This window comes from Corvus hawaiiensis, chromosome 10 (genome assembly GCF_020740725.1).
Source record: "Corvus hawaiiensis isolate bCorHaw1 chromosome 10, bCorHaw1.pri.cur, whole genome shotgun sequence".
NCBI classification, from domain to species: domain Eukaryota; kingdom Metazoa; phylum Chordata; class Aves; order Passeriformes; family Corvidae; genus Corvus; species Corvus hawaiiensis.
Window position 1 is genome coordinate 27,118,302 of NC_063222.1, and position 19,733 is coordinate 27,138,034.

A 19,733-nucleotide genomic window follows, 5' to 3' on the forward strand; every position below is an offset into this window, starting at 1 on the left:
CGAGCGAAGAAAGATTTGTCATCAGTGAGGAAGTCACCGCCAAGGGCACGGAGCTGATAATATACACATGCATTTCCACTGCTCATCTGCAACCTTGAGAGATTCCAACTGGCTCTCAGAAGTCTGGACAGCATAATTTTCCCTCAGACACATGTGCATCTATATATTTGTATAAAGCTGTAGCAAAGTAATAAATAAGCAGCCTTATTCAACACCACAAGTTCCATACACTTTCTCCAATTAGGTTTCATTCCCAGCCAGCTTTAACTTTGGATGGGAGAGCTCTGCAAAGTACTTCAGAGGGCATTTTTCTCATTCTTAGAAAACAGAAATAATTCAAAATATTAAAACCTTGAAGTGTTTAATGGTTTTAACCAGGAGGAGAGGGAATGCACAAAACCTCGTGGAACTGGCAGCAGAGCACCAGTTGAGGCCCACCATCCTTCATCCATCACAAAGAAGTTGGTTCTGAACTTGCACGTGCACCCACAGGATGTCTGGGTATCCTTTACGTGGAAGTTGTGTTATTTAATGAAGCGTTAATCACACTTTTAATTTCACTGCTCAGTCACCCAAGCACAGAACCATGGAATGTTTGCGTTGGGAAGGACCTTGAATCGCATCCAGCCCCACCCCTGCCATGGCAGGGACACCTCCCACTGTCCCAGGCTGCTCCAAGCCCCATTGAGCCTGGCCTTGGACTTCCAGGGATGAGGCATCCATCAGAAGGTAGCAGGGGTGGAACTGGATGGTCTCTAAGGTCCCATCTAACCCAAACCATTCTGTAACACATGCTTTTTTTAAAAAAAAATATCCCTTTCTTCAGATAACTTTCATCATAACACTTTTTGAAATAATATTAACAGATTAATTTAAAAATCTGTACAAACGTTGTAAGCAGGGTAATAACTACCTCCGAGAAATCCATTGAACTGCTTTAATCCCTATCTTCTGCCAGCACTGGATTTCCACTCCTTTGAAAAGCCCCTGATCAATACTAGCCAGGCCAGGCTGGTTTGAGCCCACATGGCAAGAACAGGTAACAAAGCACCGGTTGAGGGGCTGTGCTGGGCACAGGTCAGCTCCAGGTCCAGCTCCACATCCCGCCTGTGTCCTGGAGCCACGTTCAGAGCGCTCTTCCCGCTCTCGGGGGCCCTCTCCTGCATCCCCCCTATCGATCCCTTCACATCTGCGGGATGATCAATGCCCAGGCAGCCCCACAAACACCGGCTGAGGCTTTAATTACATCACTGCTGGGAGGGAATCATTGACCAGCAGCTTTGGGGAGACTCCGCTGCCCCCCGAACCAAAGTCGATGGAAGGCAGAGCAGCGGCTCCGGCTGGGAATTGTCCCACGTCAGTGCCCATGGACAGCACAGGGAACTCTGCTCTGCTCCCCCTCCCTGGCAGCTGTCATGCTGCAAGCACGGGTTTGATTACTCCAATTAATAGAACGTTATCAACAGATCTCCATATTGATCCCTAACCCTCCTTTCTAATGGAAAATTCTGAGCTTGGAGCTCGGGAGTCAAGGCGAGCGGGGTTAATGGTTTTAATCTTACCCCAGTGGTATGTTGGATTTCCTGAAAGTACTGCTGACTCCTTACAGCAGCAAACTGACTTTTTTTTAGTATTTAATATTTAGTATTTTTTATTTCGGTATTTTCCTTTGTTACAGAAACAGGCACTACTTTGTTACCAGCTGAATCAATTTAAAAAATACCGTGAACACACACATCCATTATTTTCACTGAGACTAAAAAAAAATACGAAATAAGTTGAAATGAATAATGAAGCTGAGTTTTGATTCTAAACTTGATTTACTAAAAATAAACTAATAGAATCCTTATGGTTGGAAAAGACCTTCAACGCCATCCAGTCCAACTTCCAAGAATTATCTATGTTGCTGGAAACTAAAAAGTTTCTTTCCATTGCCTGGTGACTGAAACATTTAAATATGAATAACTGCATGTAGAATATACTGTCACACGACATTTAATGTCCATGAGAAAGAAAAATGAGATGCTACTCCTGAAATTATAATATAAATGACAAGTATTTTAAATTTTGGAATTTTTTCCCCTCAGTTTACAGTGCCACAGGGATGTTCCTTATTACCAGGACCAATTCCACATGTATCAAACCACGAAGGACTTTATAATCCCCCAACTTAGTCCTTTAAAACTCATTTAGCCCTATCACAGTCTGTGGCAGGAGTGGGCAGCACTAATAGGCCTCCGCTGCCCCGTGCCCCAGCTCTCCTCATTCATCCCAAATTCCCTCAGGTGTTCTCCCTGCTAATGCCCAAATGGCATCACCCTGTTGTGCAGCACATCCCTGAAAAGCCGAGCCTGGATCATTCCCCCAGGGATTCAAGCCCTGCAACCATTCCAAGCTGTTCTTCTGTCTGTGGAAAAGCCCTGCCCTGCCAGCCAGGCCAAAGGGGAAGCCAAATAAAGCTCATTTTAAGGCAGAAAAATTCAAAGTGAGGTCGTTTAAAGCAATCCCTCACGTGCCAAATACATCGGGTGCTGCTGCACACATTTGCTGCCTAAAATTTGGGAAAAAACCTGGGAATTACCGAGCATTGTGATGATCTAAGGGGATTTGTGTTTGAACACACTGATCTTGTTAACAAAAAATCTGACACTTTTAATAAAAACCACGTTGCATTCAAAGTTCTGCACAACTCTAGTTATAGCCCTTAATAGTCTGTGAATATTTGGTGTTTCTCTGAGAACACCCTGGTTTTATTGCCACGTCCTGTGCTCACAAAGGGAAGGAGCAGGGCTGCTCCACCAATCCTGCAGCGACAGCCAAAGCCTCACTCCCGAGGGATGAGACGATTAAAAACCCCGACCCAGGACACCCAGGGATGGTTAAAGCAAGAAAGTTAATGGTATTTGTCACCCTGGGCAGGAGCAGCGCCCAGGGAGGGAAGGGCACATCCAAAATCAGCTGCAGGGCTGCTCCTGAGCAAACATCCGAGCTCAGGATCCAGCCCACACAACTCAAAGCCTTTCCCATTTTCTTCCTCCACCCTCCCAAGTTTAATAAACAACAAACCCATCATTTCTTAACACTTGAACCAGCAAGAGCAGTGATTCATAACTCTGTCATAATTAAAATTTTATGGCAAATACACGCAGCCATCAGTCATCCAGGCTGGAACGTCCAAAAAAAGTGGGATTTCAATTTATAAGCCCGTGCAGGATTGTATGAGCTACACTGTATAAAAGCACATTTCTAGGGAGTTATTGAACTGGGGAAAGCAAAAGTTGGTTGGGTTTATTTTTTTAAAATCAAATACAGAGGAGGTTATGAATTTGTCGGCACAGCGGCTCCGTACAGTGACTGATGGTTAAAAAGGGAAGGAAATATTATCCTGTGTCTCCTTCCAGAGCTGCACTAACGAAGTCTGGTGGTGTCCCTGGCACTCCCTAATGCCACAAACACAGATTTCCCGAAATTATTGAAAACTCCAGAAGACAAAAACCCACATTGATGCCAGGGAACAAGAGGGGTAAATCAGTGGAATTGGTAAACTGTGACATAAGCATGTGCAGATATATTTTAGCATAAAACAATATGGATCCCATTTCAATAAATTCCATCCTTGCAACAACATGGAATTCTCTGAATGACTGAAAATAACAGAATTGGTGGCCTGGTAAAGACACACATTTAGGGATTTCCAAAATTTGTCCTTGGCTCTCCTGTAGATCCATCCTAGATCCAGACATAGAACGAAGTACTCTTTAAAACATGCATCAGGATGATTTTACTTATTTAATATACGGCTGGGTTTAGGATATAGCAGAGAATAAATAAATGTTTGCAGATCAGTTTCACAAGCTGCTTATTTGTTCAGAAACACAAGAAACCCAAATACTTTCAGTAACTGTTTCTCATACATGTCCTTAAAAGGACTTTTTCCTAAATCCCATCAATATTCCACATCACCTGGGAAATCCCTTCTGCTGGCACACACCCAGTTATTAAACCACTTGTGTTCTACAATGCTTTGAGAGAGAGTGGATGCTCCATGGATTTCCAAGAAATATCTATTTTTAAGACATAACTGACACCCCATTCCACATGTTTCTGCACATAATCCTAGGGCCAGATGATAGGAATTACCCACAAGAATATTTAGGCATTCCCAACACTCTTTGCCACTATAACACTGTCAACATTTGAGGTTTTTATCCACTTTTAAGATGAGAAAAATATCATGGGAGGTGCAGGGAAAAGTTGGATTAAGTTTTCCAGTGAAAATGGTGACACTGCTGGCTTAAGGGTTGGGCTTGATGATTTTGGAGGATTTTTTTCAAGCTTAATGATTCCGTGACATAAATTCACAACACAATCCCATGATGTAATTCTGGAAGAAGAACCAGTTTGTATTTTCACACCAAAAAGCAACCAAGGAAAAAAAAGAAAGAAGGAAGCTAAACATTAGACTTGCAGCTTCCACAAACTGTTATTACAGGTCTCCACAGTCCATTAAAGGAAGTAATCGAATCAGTTTGCATTTTCTCAGTAAAATCTCATTCAGAGAAATTTTATTGCCAGCCATCTAAATAGTAAATACTTATTATCCTCTCCAAATGAGGTTTTGCTTGCCAAGGGCAAAGCCATGGCTGTGATTGTGGTGCTCTGTCAGAGCCAGCAGAAGTTAAAAAGGTTATAAAGACACCATTAATGTCACGGGAGTGCCTCGTCAGGGCTCGGGAGTGCTCCGTAATTGAGGCCTTTATTCCGAGGCTCAGGCCCCGCTAATAGGATGCTTTAGGGTTTCTTTGGTGGCAGCCCCACATAATCACCTCCACCAGCTGAATATGGACATTTATCTGCTGGGGAGCACGCCTGGTTTATCAGGAGGCTGAGCCTTGGAATAAAATGTCAATAATCGCCAGCTGAAAGGCCCAGAGGAGGCGCAGGCAGGCAGGGCCACGGAGCCAGCGCTAACGGGGACCAACGGGGCACAGCCACGCTGGCCAAGGGCACAGGCAGCCTGGGCTTCACCACAGAAATGCTGGGAACAAGGCTGGAAAAGAAGCTTTTAGAAGTCAGTCCATACTGCAGGGAAACCTGGGAATGGTACAGGCCCAAAGGTAATATTAAGATTGATTAAAAATAATGTATTTCTAACGAGACTGGCACAGGCTGCCCAGGGAAGAGCCCAAGGAGCAACCTGGTGCACGGAAGGTGTTCCTGCCCCATGGCGGGGGGTGGAATGAGATGGGCTTGAAGGTCCCTTCCAACCCAAGCCAGCCTGGAATTCCATGTACTCTTCCACAACTTGTTTCCTTTCCCCCTTAGCTTTACCCACAATTCAAACCAGAAAATCCTGAAACAAATCCAGTGCTGCTGTAAGTTAGGAATATACAGGAGGCAAACCCAGGGCTGCAGTGAGTGAGAATCCCGAATGGTTGGGTTGGAAGGGACCTTAAAGCCCACCCAGTCCCATCCCCTTCCAGGGGCAGGGACACCTTCCACTATCCCAGGCTGCTCCAAGCCCTGTCCAAAGGAATCACAATTTCCTCTTGCTCAAAGAGGCTCATCACTATAAAATCACTCACCTTTCTCAGAGAAAACTCTCCGAGGGCTTGAGATCAGCAGCATAAAATGCTCAAAATCTTTAAGAAACTCCTGTGATTAAATAGTTTTAGTGGGTATTTTAAGAACATAAGGGGATACACGATGGCTTAAAGAAAGCAGCTCAGAAATCTTCAATAATAAATCACACTGCAGCCACAGAGAAGGAAATAGAAGCAGAATTAAAGGGAGGATCTGCTATAAAGGCACCTAATTTGATTTTTCACATAAGCTGTGTTTTGAAACACTTCCTTTTTCCTTGCTGGGGTGATCAATATGAGTGATATGGCAAAGGACACGAGTTTTCATTACTGTTGCCTTTTCCCAACGATGCCGTTCCGCCCTTTCCAATGGATCACAGAGCAGTTCTTTAATGGGCTGGTGGCAACAGGGCTCAAATCATCCAATGCAGATTTAATTCAGTGTGAACTTGCCTTGCTTCACATTAAACAGAAGTTTAACATCTGCTTTTCAAGAGCGTTACTTCAGCAGAAAACATTGTATAACATCCTTTCCAAGTCACTAAAGTTACCAAACATCCCCAGGAAAATTCTTTATATTAAATATTCATAGAATAAAGGTGTCTAAGCAACAAAAAGCAAATCAAAGAAAATTTTCTTATTAGTCTCTTAGATATGAGGAGAAATGTTTCACTTACAAAACTATGGTGGGGACCTTGTTTCTATCAACCTCTACGACCACCCGCATTTGCAAAAGCCTAAGTAGGAGAACTCCCCTTAAACCACCCAAAAAATCCCTGCTCATGACAGGCAGCAGCCCCATAAAAAACCCACCACAACTGAAAGTCCTTGCAAAGCACCCTCTGCTCCATGCTAAGATTTATTCGGCCGACACCTCATAATCATCTCTAAATCTAATGGGACACGAATGCATTTCATCACAGATGAAAATCTTCAGCGACTGCTCAAATGAAAATCAAGGAATTATTACAATCCCGTGGTTTGGCTTGCAGCAGGCATTAATCAGAAATCATAATAAATCCACACAGCACATTCAGCCAGCACATTAGTCAGGCAGTTTTGCATGATAACGACGTTGACTAATGGGCTCCAAGTTGGAAGGGTCAATCATAAACTCATCAAATGCTTCATTTAATTTCTTAATTTGGACAAACACGATTTGTTTATGGGAAAGATATCAGGTGTTCTTGAATGAATAATGGCTGTGAAACCAAAGTCCATTAATCAGCGCCTGATTACAAATGACTCGGAGATTGTTTGTTCTAATTTCATTCATTTGGGGCAACAAAGAGAACACGAGAGAGCGAAAGCACTTGGCGAAAATGGCACACTTAGTTCTCCATGTTTAATAAAGTTGTGATAAATGGGCTTTCAATAACTAAAACAAGGGGGTTATTACCCATATTAAATACTATCCTTGAAAAAATTAATATATAGGAGTTACAAGATGGTGGTGCAGGCACAGAACAAGGTGCTGGATGACTGCTGAACTCGGAGCCGTGTGCTGGCATTCCAGGGTTTCCTGAAAGGATGGGTGGGAAAAGCACAAAACCAGCAGGGCTTCATTTCTACTTCCTGTACAATGTTTTAAGAAAATGATGAAATGGTTTGGGTTGGAAGGAACCTTAAAGCCCATCCAGTGCCACCCCTGCCATGGCAGGGACACCTCCCACTGTCCCAGGCTGCTCCAAGCCCCAATGTCCAGCCTGGCCTTGGGCACTGCCAGGGATCCAGGGGCAGCCCCAGCTGCTCTGGGCACCCTGTGCCAGGGCCTGCCCACCCTCCCAGGGAATTATAATTAATTTAATCTAATCTAATCTAAAGGTTCCTTTCAGCAAGATGATTCCAGCACAATTCCCGTGTGGAAATTAGAAAGGCCCCCAACACCAGAACACCAAGGTGAGCCCATCAGCCAGAGCAGATGGGGCAATTTAAAGCCTTTTTCTGGGCATTCAGGCTATAAAATCCACCACTGGAATTTATATCCATGGGTGAAAACACTCTCCACTTTCACTTGTAGAAAATATAAACATCCAAAGATGTACAAGGGAAACAAAGATGTACAAGGAACAAAGCTCCTGGACACCCATTCCTGGGAATGCTTGGATGACCAGAGCCCACAGAGGGCAGCTGGGCAGAGAGGAGGCTGGGACAGATCATGTAGAACATGAGAAATAAATATTTCCCCATCAATATTAAGAAATAACATTTCCCAAAAGACCTGCTGAAAACAAACGAGCCCCACGACCACATATGGTTTCCACAGCCAAACCAGTGGATAATTAAATTACAGCAAAGTTGCTAAATATGAATTGATATAAAACTTAAGCTAACTGAAAAATTGTCTTTGACTGCAGATCAATAGCTGGCCTGAAAGATTCATCTGCACATAATTAGCACAGAGATTTGCATCAAAATCCTGTATCCCATATGCTGCAATATTACTGAAAGCCATTAGGCACCATGCAAGCCTGAGATACTTTTGGTGCCACAAAAAAAAAAGGCCTTGGATAAAAATCTAACAAAAAAAAAATAGAAATTCTAAAAGCTTTAGAGAGATTTCTGAAGGCAATAAATGTTCATTAATTAATAAAGTTACTCTAAATTCTACTTATAGGCTCTGGTTTATATTATGGCATCCCTACAAGTCCTCATTGGCTTCTTACTCTAAAAACAAATAAATATTCTGCAAAAATGGTTCAAAGCCTTTTTTTTTAGTCTCCTGTAAGAACCTAAAAGAGGTCCCTGAAGTGAACAGCTTTTAGACACCAACAGAATAATATCATACATTGCAAAAGTGAATTATTTCATTTCAAACACATTTTATTCTCTACCTACATTCAATTAAAATCCTGTATTTTTTCAGCAATCACAGAAATTAATTCAAATTAATGATTTAATAATTACTATTATCCAAGTGTTTACTCTGCTCACCAATGCCACAACCAGCTGCACTTCAGAAATCACTAATTTTGTAAAGACAACAGCGTTAATATGTTAAACAAGCAATTACCTGGAGTAATGATTCTTTTTTCTACAGTTGGCACTTTGTGTGCAGAAATCCTTATTTTTTTAGAACTCTAAGGAGATTATGAAGCTTCTCCAAGAGATCAAGCAATGTGTGGAGAAAGGCATCTCTGTCCAGCTTGGCTATGAAGCTCATTGGTCTGGAGCATTCAGGTGAGCTCAAATACTTCCTGAATTTTCTGAAATTCAGTCTTAAAACACCTGAAATTCTCATAAAATACATCATATAAAAAGTAGCTACTTCTTCTAATGCACATCTCCTTGATTTTTTAATTAATTGTTTAATTCCTCTATCGCTCAGAGATTTTTCAAGTGTTCTGTCTGCTGATGCTGTCACTGAAATGGGTTTTGACACCAAAATCTGCTGAGGAGGAATCAGCAGTTGACCTAAAAACTGGGTTCATTAACTCCATAATTAGATGGATTTCCTAAATTAGCTGGTTTTCAAGAACAGGATAAACCTGCCCTATGGAGCCAGGAGAGAAGGTTCCAGGGAGAGCTCAGAGCCCCTTGCAGGGCCTAAAGGGGCTCCAGGAGAGCTGCAGAGGGACTGGGGACAAGGCATGGAGGGACAGGACACAGGGAATGGCTTCCCAGTGCCAGAGGGCAGGGCTGGATGGGAGATTGGGCAGGAATTGTTCCCTGGGAGGGTGGGCAGGCCCTGGCACAGGGTGCCCAGAGCAGCTGGGGCTGCCCCTGGATCCCTGGCAGTGCCCAAGGCCAGGCTGGATGGGGTTGGGAGCAGCCTGGGACGGTGGGAGGTGTCCCTGCCATGGCAGGGGTGGCACTGGATGGGCTTTGAGGTTCCTTCCAACCCAAACCAGTCTGGGATTCTGGAATCTCAGATGGCCCGAGGGCAGGACACACAAAGATGAAGTTGGAGCAATCACTGTCGAGGCTCTTCCCAGGTGTCATTCCAGTTTCTTTTCCTTTGACACAGGGAACAGTAACAAGCTTCCCACACTGGTGAAGAGTCACTATGATGAAAAGTCCTTTCCTTAGCTGGGGGTTCAGGAAATGCTCCACAAAACACCCTCACAAAACCCTTTACAGCACCTCCATCCAGAAAGAGGTTGAAAGAGAAAACATCATTCAAGGAAGACACCTTTGCTCTCCAAACCACGATTTGTATATAAGGAGCAGTAAAATGCAATTATCCAAAGTGCCAATTGCCACCATTCAAAACAACTATTTGAAATTGATAAAAATTAGAGTTTTATATCAAATCAAACCTACATAGCAACTAACTTCATCTCTTTTTCAATATTCAGAACTTTTAAGGTTGCTAAAATTTCAAATCCTTGCAATTTCTGGGGCAAGAATTATTTTAAAAGCCTGTTCTAAATTTCCACAGAACAAATAAAATATTTTAAGTATTATTTCATCCTTTGTGCATATATACAACACACATTACCCACCCTTCTAAAATTCATTGCATAATTAGAAATTCAAATTAAAGCCAGCGAGCTTTCAGTGGAAAGAACACAAATAAGAAAACTGAAAGAAAACCATCATCAAAACGAGAAACCCATAAACATTTGATAAATTTGGCAGTTGAAAAGAAGCCCCAATAAAAGGAAATTTTTCATACTTGTTGCCACCTGCCCGCCCGACTGCTTTGCATAGCTGGAAAAGAGCAAAATAGAGGCCAACCTATTTAACTAAACAGTTTTTATTAAAGTAAAAGAAAAGCAAGAATCTATAAAGTAGCAAGTGATCCTATTAGTTCCACCAGACTAAAATCATACAGTCTACGTATGTGGTCCTTTCAGCCACATCTGTTATGAGCCATTTTGATACCCAAAAGCAGAGAATATTTGACTATATTTATCAGGCAATGAGTGCAAAGCAGGCTTTTTCTCCCCAGTAACTTGTGGCAGAATGGGTAGATTTCAAAAAAAAAGAAAGGCAGTCAGAATTATAAAACATTTGTATTTACCACAGTTAAGGCCAAAGTACTCATTGTATTCCATGATTTCCTCTTTGAGGAACGTGTAAAATGCAATAAAGACGCACAGTGCAAAATGAAAGGCAGCAATCTGATAGCATAATTCAAAGATAATGAGTTAAATACCCAACAACCAGAATTGGATCTGATAAATGGTAAACACTTGGAATTTGTATTCCCCCATTTTCATCACCTCACATTTAGTGCCTCAGTCCTGCAGTTTCCTTTAAATAAACTCCGGTGAATTCTTTGCACAAAACGCCCTATTCTTGACTGCTCTTTCAGCCAGAGATTGAAATGCAGATCCCAAAAATAGATCAGTCACTTATTTCAACTCTAGACCTTTGAAAATCCAGATCAATTGCCTTTTGTCATCGTCTTTATATGGAGAGTAAGAAATTTCTGCTTAGCACCATGGCAAAGCTCTCGGAGTCCTTTGCAAGAGGCGGCAATATCGACAGTTTGAAACGGCCGCGTGCCATTTCATAGGAATTTATTGACATTTCGGGAATATTCATCCATATTTTAATCTTTATGAGAAAGCACAGGTGCTGTATCATTTACAGCACGTATTAAGCAGCTTTCAAATGTTGAGGTTTGCTCTAAGCTTGGGATTTAGGATTTGAAATAGCGCAAACTTTTCCCTAAAATCGGCGCCGGGAGCCACGTTTAACACAAACCCCCAGCTCGGATCTTCTCCGACCCTCGGTAATGAAGTCTGGGAAAGAAATCACAGACACCCAAGTGGTTTGGCAACTGTAAGTGACAGAAGCTGAGCTAAATCCTCTGTTTACACTGGGGATTATCCGCGTGGATTGTGCGGCGCTCCCGGAGCCGGCGCTGGTCAGGGGACGCTGCTCCCCGTCCGCCCGTGGGGCAGCGGCACAAAGCCCCGGCCTGGTAGGAAGTGACCCAGAAGGAGATCCCGAGCAAGGATTTACACAAAGCCAGTCTGCCTCAGAAAAACTCCATATGACCGTTAACTGGCCGGCAAGGCCTGCCAGGAGGCCTAATTACAGCCCTACAGAGCCCACTAACAAAAGCTGGAGAGCTTTAGCCCAGGGATGATCTGCTTTATACTGACTTGAGAGAGTCCATATAGAGCGACAAAAAGAAAGAGGTTTAGCTTGGAAATTCTCCCAAGAGACAAAGCATTGTAGCTCAGTCTGGAAGGCCCACATGGAACATACTTCAGATGGGCTTAAACATCCCACCCTCTCCAAATTAACATTCAACTACTGCCTGCTTAACATCTGCTCGGGCACGGCAACTTGTGGGAGGTTGTCAGAGGAGCCTAAAAAGGCTCCCTGGCACCTCAATATTAAGAAATCTAATTCAATAAATTCTGCAAATATGAATTTATAGCTGGGACTAACAACGTCTGAGGAATGATGGCTTTTATAAATCAAAAATCAGTTGCCTCGAGAATTAAAGTCTTTCAGTACCTCCCAGTGTTGCCCCGCCTAATGAGAACAAAATTACTGACATGAATCTACACTTACAAAGAAAAACATTATTTAACAAAGTCAGCATGAATGCAGGACTTGGAGCCAAACCTTCTTGTCAGCACTGTATCATATAAAAATGGCCATCTTACCCCTTCTCCCTCACAGGCACAGGTGAATAGTTTTTATTTGACCTGCTTTCATAATGAGAGACCAGAAGTCATAATTCCCATCTCTGAATACACATGGGGGAAAAAAACCCCTCAATAATAAGAGTCTGTTTTATTACTTGCTGATTGCTGATTTCTGCCTTTCAGAGAAAGCAGCTGCTATTTCCTAAAATAAGGTCTAGGGTAAATTCTAAAAGCAGATTTTCTCAAGATCCTAAATATCTGAAAAAGGGAAATTTAGATAGGAAAATAAAGACAAGGAATTCAAGAGCAGCTGGGGCTGCCCCTGGATCCCTGGCAGTGCCCAAGGCCAGGCTGGACATTGGGGCTTGGAGCAGCCTGGGACAGTGGGAGGTGTCCCTGCCCATGGCAGGGGTGGCACTGGGTGGGCTTTAGGGTCCCTTGCAACCCAAACCATTCCATGATTCCATGATGTCAGCAGGGATGAACCAGGAAGGGACTGTCCCAAAAGTCTCTCCAACACTTGCTGGCGATTTAGAGCCCCTGGTTTGTTTGTCCAAACCACAGAGGAGCAGCGTGTCTCTAACCTCCAAATCCATGGATAATCCACCGGGAACAAAGCACAGCTTTTTATTCCCACTTAGTGGGACTGGAGCAAGCCCTACAACGTGTACAGCCAGGTATTCCATGAGTTCATTCCCAAGTTTGGGATGGAGCCCGTACAGAGCCCTGTGTACACAAACAACAGCTCCACTCACCACTACTGAAGCACAGAGTTAATTTAAATTATATTCAAATAAAGCATCACCACAACAGCAACAGCAATGGACCTGTTGAACCCAAACTCCTCGAAAAGCTGCTGGGTAATGGCTCAGCATAAAGTGATTTTTAAGACTAAAAGCTGAAAAAAGGGCTGATTTTGCAAGGAGTAAACACAAAAATATATTGAAACAACATTATCAACATTTCCAACCTCTTCTCACAGCAATTTAATAAAAATTAAATGTAATTGACTGAATGCAGGACTTGGGGAAGAAGGTGGGGGATGATCTCATCAGTGCCTGGGATGACCAAGACTGAAATGAAGCCAGGAAGGAACTTAATTCTGTATTTTGGATGGTAAGAGACACAAAGAGATTAAATCTCTTCTGTTCCATATGAAAAACTTGCAGCTTCAATCTAAGATCCAGCCCTCAACGGTGAATATTTGAGTTTAACAATGTCACAGACCTCTGATAAGCTTTGGAAAATTTCGGAGCCCAGGTCATGATGATATATGACCCCCAGTTATCTTCTGTACATTTCCCAGGTACAAAAGAAATTAAAAAATGAGGTGTGATTGATGGCAGCAGAATACACAAATTGTGCTTTTGAGGTCAGGGCTGTCACATCCATTTCATAATTACATGCTTCAAAGACTTATTAAAAGTTCTGGAGAACAAGGAATATATTGGAAGAGAGACAATGCAAAAGGCTGGATAGATTTTGGAAAAAAAAAAATACATCAGCAATGTGAGGAGTTTCCTCAAAACAGACAGTTTCCAAAAGGGGAAAAGTAATAATAATAAAAAAATACTTGCACTGATTTAGAACAATGCCAAAAAATAAAGAAAAGTGCAAAAAACCAAACAAAACCAAATTTTTGAGAGCATGGAATAAAACCTCAGTAGCAGCAGGAGCCAGAGAACAAACATGTGAGGTTTTAGTGTAAAAAAATGACTTATTTTTATTTCCTTAAAGGGCTTTACTAAGTGCCAATGATGATGCAAACCAATTTAATCTTAACCTGAAATAAGAACAGCATAAGCATCTACCAAACACCAACAGACAAAATCCCACCTGGTATCACAAACATGAAGTAAATTGTTAAGATTATCATTTACTCACCAGCTGCCTCCAGAACCAGCTGCAGCCTGGCTTTGGCCTGTTCAGCAGGAGTCTGCAAGAGAGGATTGATCAGCTCACACCTGGCTGTACATTTGACATTCCAGCTCTGACATTCCCACCCTCAGAGAGCTCCTGCTTCCACCAGCAACTCCATATCCACACCAGCCAGAGAAACCTCCAGACTGGAATCACACTGAGGTGGGAATTATCAAAGGAATCTTCAGAACTGACCCAAAACACCGTCCCCGCGAGGTGGCTGTGGCACCATGACCAACCCACACCCAGCTCCTCTCCAACCCCAAATCCTGCCCGGCTCCTGGGTGACCCCATTCCACACAAACACACAGCTCCACATAATGCTTCAAACCTGGAATTAACATGATTAATATGGCGAGTTTTTCACACTTTTCTCTGATCTGGGGTGATTTTTCCCTCTCCTGAAGGTATTGCTGCACATCTGCTGGGCTGAGGAGCACATTGTTGGCTGTGGCCCCACTATGCTAATGAGTCCCAGTGATGTTGCACTGTGTCCAATGTGTTTGCCATCCCTCTAAATTCGAAGCCACTCAAACGTTGCCACAGTTAAATTGATACACAAACCCTATTTGTCACGGAGTTCAGAAGTTGATTTTTTCTGGAAGCGTCGGAGAAGTTTGGGAGGTTTCTGCTCTGCACTAAAAACAAAACCTGACAGAAATTTTTGGTGGTGTTTTGCAGCTTAGGAAACTCTTCTCAAGAACCTAAACATCTGCAAAAGGGAAATTTAAATAGGAGAATAAAGACAAGAAATTCAAGAAACTGCCCAGAGCAGCTGAGGCTGCCCCTGGATCCCTGGCAGTGCCCAAGGCCAGGCTGGACACTGGGGCTTGGAGCAGCCTGGGACAGTGGGAGGTGTCCCTGCCCATGGCAGGGGTGGCACTGGGTGAGCTTTAAATTCCTTCCAACCCAAATCCTGCCATGATTCCATGATTCTAATTAAGCAAAGCTCTTTGCCATGAATGTCCCTCCTGGTGATGCTCTGCAGGGCCCCACCACCCTCATTTGAAGAGAGGCTGACAATGACAGAACAATTCCATTTCTGCTCCTTCCATTAGCATCCAGGAGGAGAGATGCTGCATTAAAATGCAATTTAACGAAGATCCAGATTTTGGTTGTACAGAGATCTAACATTTTTAGTTCAGATTTTTTCTGCTTGCATAAACCCAGACCTACTGGGCAGAATTTATTACTGTAGCTGCTATAGGGAGCCTACCGTTAGACCTGACCACTAATCCTGGTGGCAGCAACAAATATCTTGAAATTTATCATAAATTATCTTCCATTTCCTTCTTCTTGCCATGAACTAATCACTGCAATGTGTTTTGGCATCTTAAATACATCACAGGAGGAAAGGAAGGAGAGGAAGGGAAAGATCTGCTTTTTATCCAGAACCGACTTGCCCAGCTTCAGTTTCAGAGAAGCTTTACTTGGGTTTGTGGTTTCTCCATTCCATGACAACTTTAAATTAAAAAAAACCCACCAGGATTAGTCGAGTTTGGCAAAATTTTGCAGGAGAAGCAGAGAAGGAAAAGTGCCTGGTGTCAAACTCCGCCTGTGCTCACATCAGCACATGAACAGCCCAAGTCTTTGTGCACCTCATCCATCAGGTGGGTTCTGGTATCCCAAAACACAACTTCCTACTCCTACTGCAGTTATCCAGTTCAGGGATCCCTCAAATCCCTGGATCTCTTCCTGTTGGCTATGCAACCATCACTGTTTAGCACCAGTGACTGGAGAAAGATGTTCCACTGACAGTACCTAAGATACTCGTGTCCAGCACCACCATGCCCACAAGAATTCCACAAAAGAGCAAATGCCAAGCCAGGCTCCAGAGGAGGAGAAGGGAGCCAAAGAGCAGCTGTACAAATGTCACTCCCAGCACTCAACACGGAGTTCCACAACACCAACACAACCCATCCCGCTGTTCTGAGGAGCTCCACGAGCTCCAAATGCTTTTCCCCCCTCCTCCCACGGAGGTATGGATGTGTCCTGTTGGTAGAAGGTAGGGAAGACTCAAATTCTTCTTTTACTCAGCAATATCCCACTGGGAACAGCCCCAGCAGTTGCTTTGGAGGCATCTTCCCCTTTGCCCTCGCTCCAGGTGTTAATTACTCCATGGGCATCATTTAGCCGCCGGAGAACTCGGCACAGCCACCTTTTTATCAATCAATAAGCCCTAAACAAGGAGTGAAAGAAGGATTCTGAAATAAAGGTGACTGGCTTGGCCCCAGAAAACATGTCTCCAACTGGTGGATGAGGCCAGCACTCGGAGAAAAAAGGACAGAGAGGATTTCAGCTGAAAACCACAATTAGAGCCTCAAACAAGCCAGGAGCAATGTGTGAGAACAACCAGCTACCCGAGGTCAGTATTGATTTAGGGGACCATTAAGTGAAAAAATTCAGGAAGACCCTCAGGAAACTTCAAAATGGTGAAATGATTGGTGGAGGAAACATTACCAGAGTGATGTCGAGCAAAATAAACCCTTGTACTTTCCTTATGGTCTTAAGCACAACACAGAAGGAAAATAGTTCAAAGAGAGTGAAAAAAAAAAAAAAGAAACACATATTTCCAGAGCCAGCTGGGGAAGGAGCCCACTAACTGTAAAAGGAGGAGAGGAATTCCCTAAAATTCCTTAACAAACATGCTGTAAAATGACCTGAGGTCATCCCCGGCAATGAATTTTACATGTATCCAAAAGCGTCAGGTGAGACACCGGAATCCCAGTTCAGAAAATGATGGTATTCCACAGGACACCACCAGCCACAAATATCCATGTGATTAACAACAGGTTTTAATATCTCAAGCCAAAATTTGATTCAATCATTCAATTTTTAACGGCAGCTGATTCATGAAGATGCAAGGCATCCTTGTTTCTCTTCGCAGTTCATCCACTGCATTCCATCACTACTCCTTTTATAAGGAGTTATTTTTAATTAAACTACACTAAACCAAAGTGTCATAACTTCAAATTCAGTGGGTTTTGTGTAAAAATCCCCCCACAAGCTGCTTGCCACTCACAGCTCCAGGAAACAAGTGCTGAGTGTGATGGGCAGCTCCAGAAATGCCATCAGAGCCATGGCTGGCTTTCAAAATATTCCATTTCAAGGGAGATTCAGCTTCTCAATTGATTAATAGATTAGAACAAACACTTTAATTCAGCTGTAGATTGTATTTTTTAAAATATTCCTGCTACTTGGGATGAATGGTAAATGTTTCTGACAGAGAAAATATTAAAGTGAAAACTTGAGAACACTGAGGAAAAGGATTTGAGAAACATGAAGTTTGTAAAGAGAGTCCAAGTTTCTGCTGGAGGCAGCCACTGGGAATACTGTGGAGCAGAGCATGTGGCTCTTGGCAGCACTGGAAAACTTTTATCCCAGGGCTCCAGCAGTTCATGATGCTGCAGCATTTTGAGCTGGAACGTTCCCTTCCTGAATTTTTATTACAGAATTTCACACAGAAAATGTCCAGTATGTGCTAAAACAGGACAGGTTCCATTCCTCCTGCTCACCCCTGACACTGGTGGGGTAAAATTTACCTACAGGACTTTTCTGTCTGAAAATATCTGGGCAAAAGCCCAACAAACTTCTGGTGGTGGTGATCAATTTGGGGGGCTTTTCACACAAATCTTTTCTCTTTACATCCAATAAAGACAAACCTAGCCCTCAACATCCCCAGGAAAACCTGCTACCTGAAACTGTAATTCCACGTTCGACTTGCAGAGAGGATGTAGGATATCAAACCTCTTTAATGAAAACAATCAAGCTCCTAATTTAAAAACAGTGAAAACTGAAAATGGGACGTGAGCTGTGGCTGTACCCACTACGGATCTCCTGGTGTCATTTCCCGGGGTTCAAACTCCTCTGGATGCAAGTGTAGATAGCAAAATCCCAGTTTAAAAGCAAAATCCAAACAATACCCCAAGGAGGCAGTAAATAAACACTAATTAAGTAACTCCAGATCTGATCTCGAAGGCAGAGCACAAATCCATCCTCCTGCTTTAATTCCAGCCTCTCATCCCTTTCCTGGGGACATTTATCTGACCTTTCCCAATGCCTGATGAGCTCAAAAAAAGGTTAAGGAGAAGTGTAACAAGAAAAAGAGGGAACCAAACACACATTCCCCAGTTGTCTGAGGAGGTGGCTACCCAAAACTACTGGGAATAACTCCAGAGCGGGTCAGAAACCTGCAGCAAATGTTTGGAATGGATTCCAGGAAAAAGAAAAGTCGGCAAGGCTGAGAATCCAAGAGAAATTCCCGAGTGGAAGTATAAGAGAGGTTTTCCCAGTGGAATGAGAGAGGTTGTGGTTGGTTGGGATGAAGGGAATTGCTCAGCAGGGATAAACCCAGGGGTTCTGGTATTACATGGATGGAATTCACATGGAGGAAGGAGAGCAAGAGGAAAGCAAATCCCATTAATGGACAAAGCAGTGGCTTCTCTGGACAAACAGCCACGTCACACGAGCCTATTCCATCACTCCTCAAACATGGATACAGGGGCTTGGAAAGACAAGCTGGTGTTTTCACAAGAGTGCCAAGAGGTTCTGATTCAATCCCTGGGTAAGACAGGAAAATCAGTAACCACGGCACTAAGCAACCCAATCCCACTTCTCCCAGGAATCCCTGATGAGGGCTGCCTGCTCCTGCGGAACTGGAATGATGTCCCAGCTGCAGTGGGATGTGGGAATAATGCTGAATGACAACATTCCATCCAATCTGTACAGAAATCCAGAATTCTGGGATACAGGAGACTGACAGGCAGAACCAGCTGGAGCGGTAACAGCAGCCTGGAGCGGGATAAATGCAATCCCACTGGGATAACTCTGCCCCACTGCATTCCCAAATCCCAGCATCAGTTCATGAAAAGCCCAGTTTGGGGCTGTGGACAGCTAAAAGGAGACCTCGAGTGTCAGTGATGGGAAGAGACAAGGAAGAAATTAATTAATCAGAGGGGATACACCTATAATTACATTTGAATGCGTTCCATAAATCCGTGGCCTGCCTTCACCTGGAACATTTTCCATCCCACTTCCAGCAAATCTCAACACGAGAGAGCAACAAAGGAGCCTAAGGCCAGCCAGCTTTTAAACAGGGTTTGATGAAATCATGGAAAAGATTGTGGGACAGGTTTGTCTACCATAGGAAGCTGGATTCCTTTTCTGCCATTTATTCCTCTTTAGGTGATTAAAAAAAAAAAAATTACCAAAGAAACTGAAAATAAAGAACTTATTTGTGTGAGAAGACACTTCACAGGAGCATAAAATATTAAAGTAAAAGTAAAACCAAAGGAGATTGAGAATTTGCAGTTGTCACCCTTTCCATACGTAAGTCTTTGAGGGTGGCAAATTCCAGATTGATAAAGGAACGTTTTTCACATTAAATATATAAAAATAAAACCCCAAAGAAGAATTCCTAATCTGAATTAATAGCACAGAAATATAATAAGCACATCTGGCACTATTTGAATTAAACCCCTGCATTTTCAGACATAAATCAGCTGAAAAGATTGGATGGGAAAATGATATTTATGTCCTAGTTGGAGTTTTTCCTCTGATACAATTAATCAATAACAACACTCTGGAAGAAGCTATGGCAGGAGTGTCCTGGCTGGATACAGACCTACCTGTTCCCAAAAATATCATCTTAAATTTATCAAAGCGAATTATAAGTGGA

General features: G+C 43.0%; 1 protein-coding gene across 1 annotated transcript in view; it reads right to left on the reverse strand.

Moving 5' to 3' along the window:
- Positions 1 to 19,733, reverse strand: part of RSRC1 (arginine and serine rich coiled-coil 1) — a 104,797-nt gene that overhangs the window by 27,278 nt on the left and 57,786 nt on the right. The window contains exon 7 of the mRNA XM_048314349.1: positions 14,021 to 14,072. Within this exon, the coding sequence (XP_048170306.1) occupies positions 14,021 to 14,072 (52 nt within the window). The remainder of the gene's footprint in view (positions 1 to 14,020; positions 14,073 to 19,733) is intronic.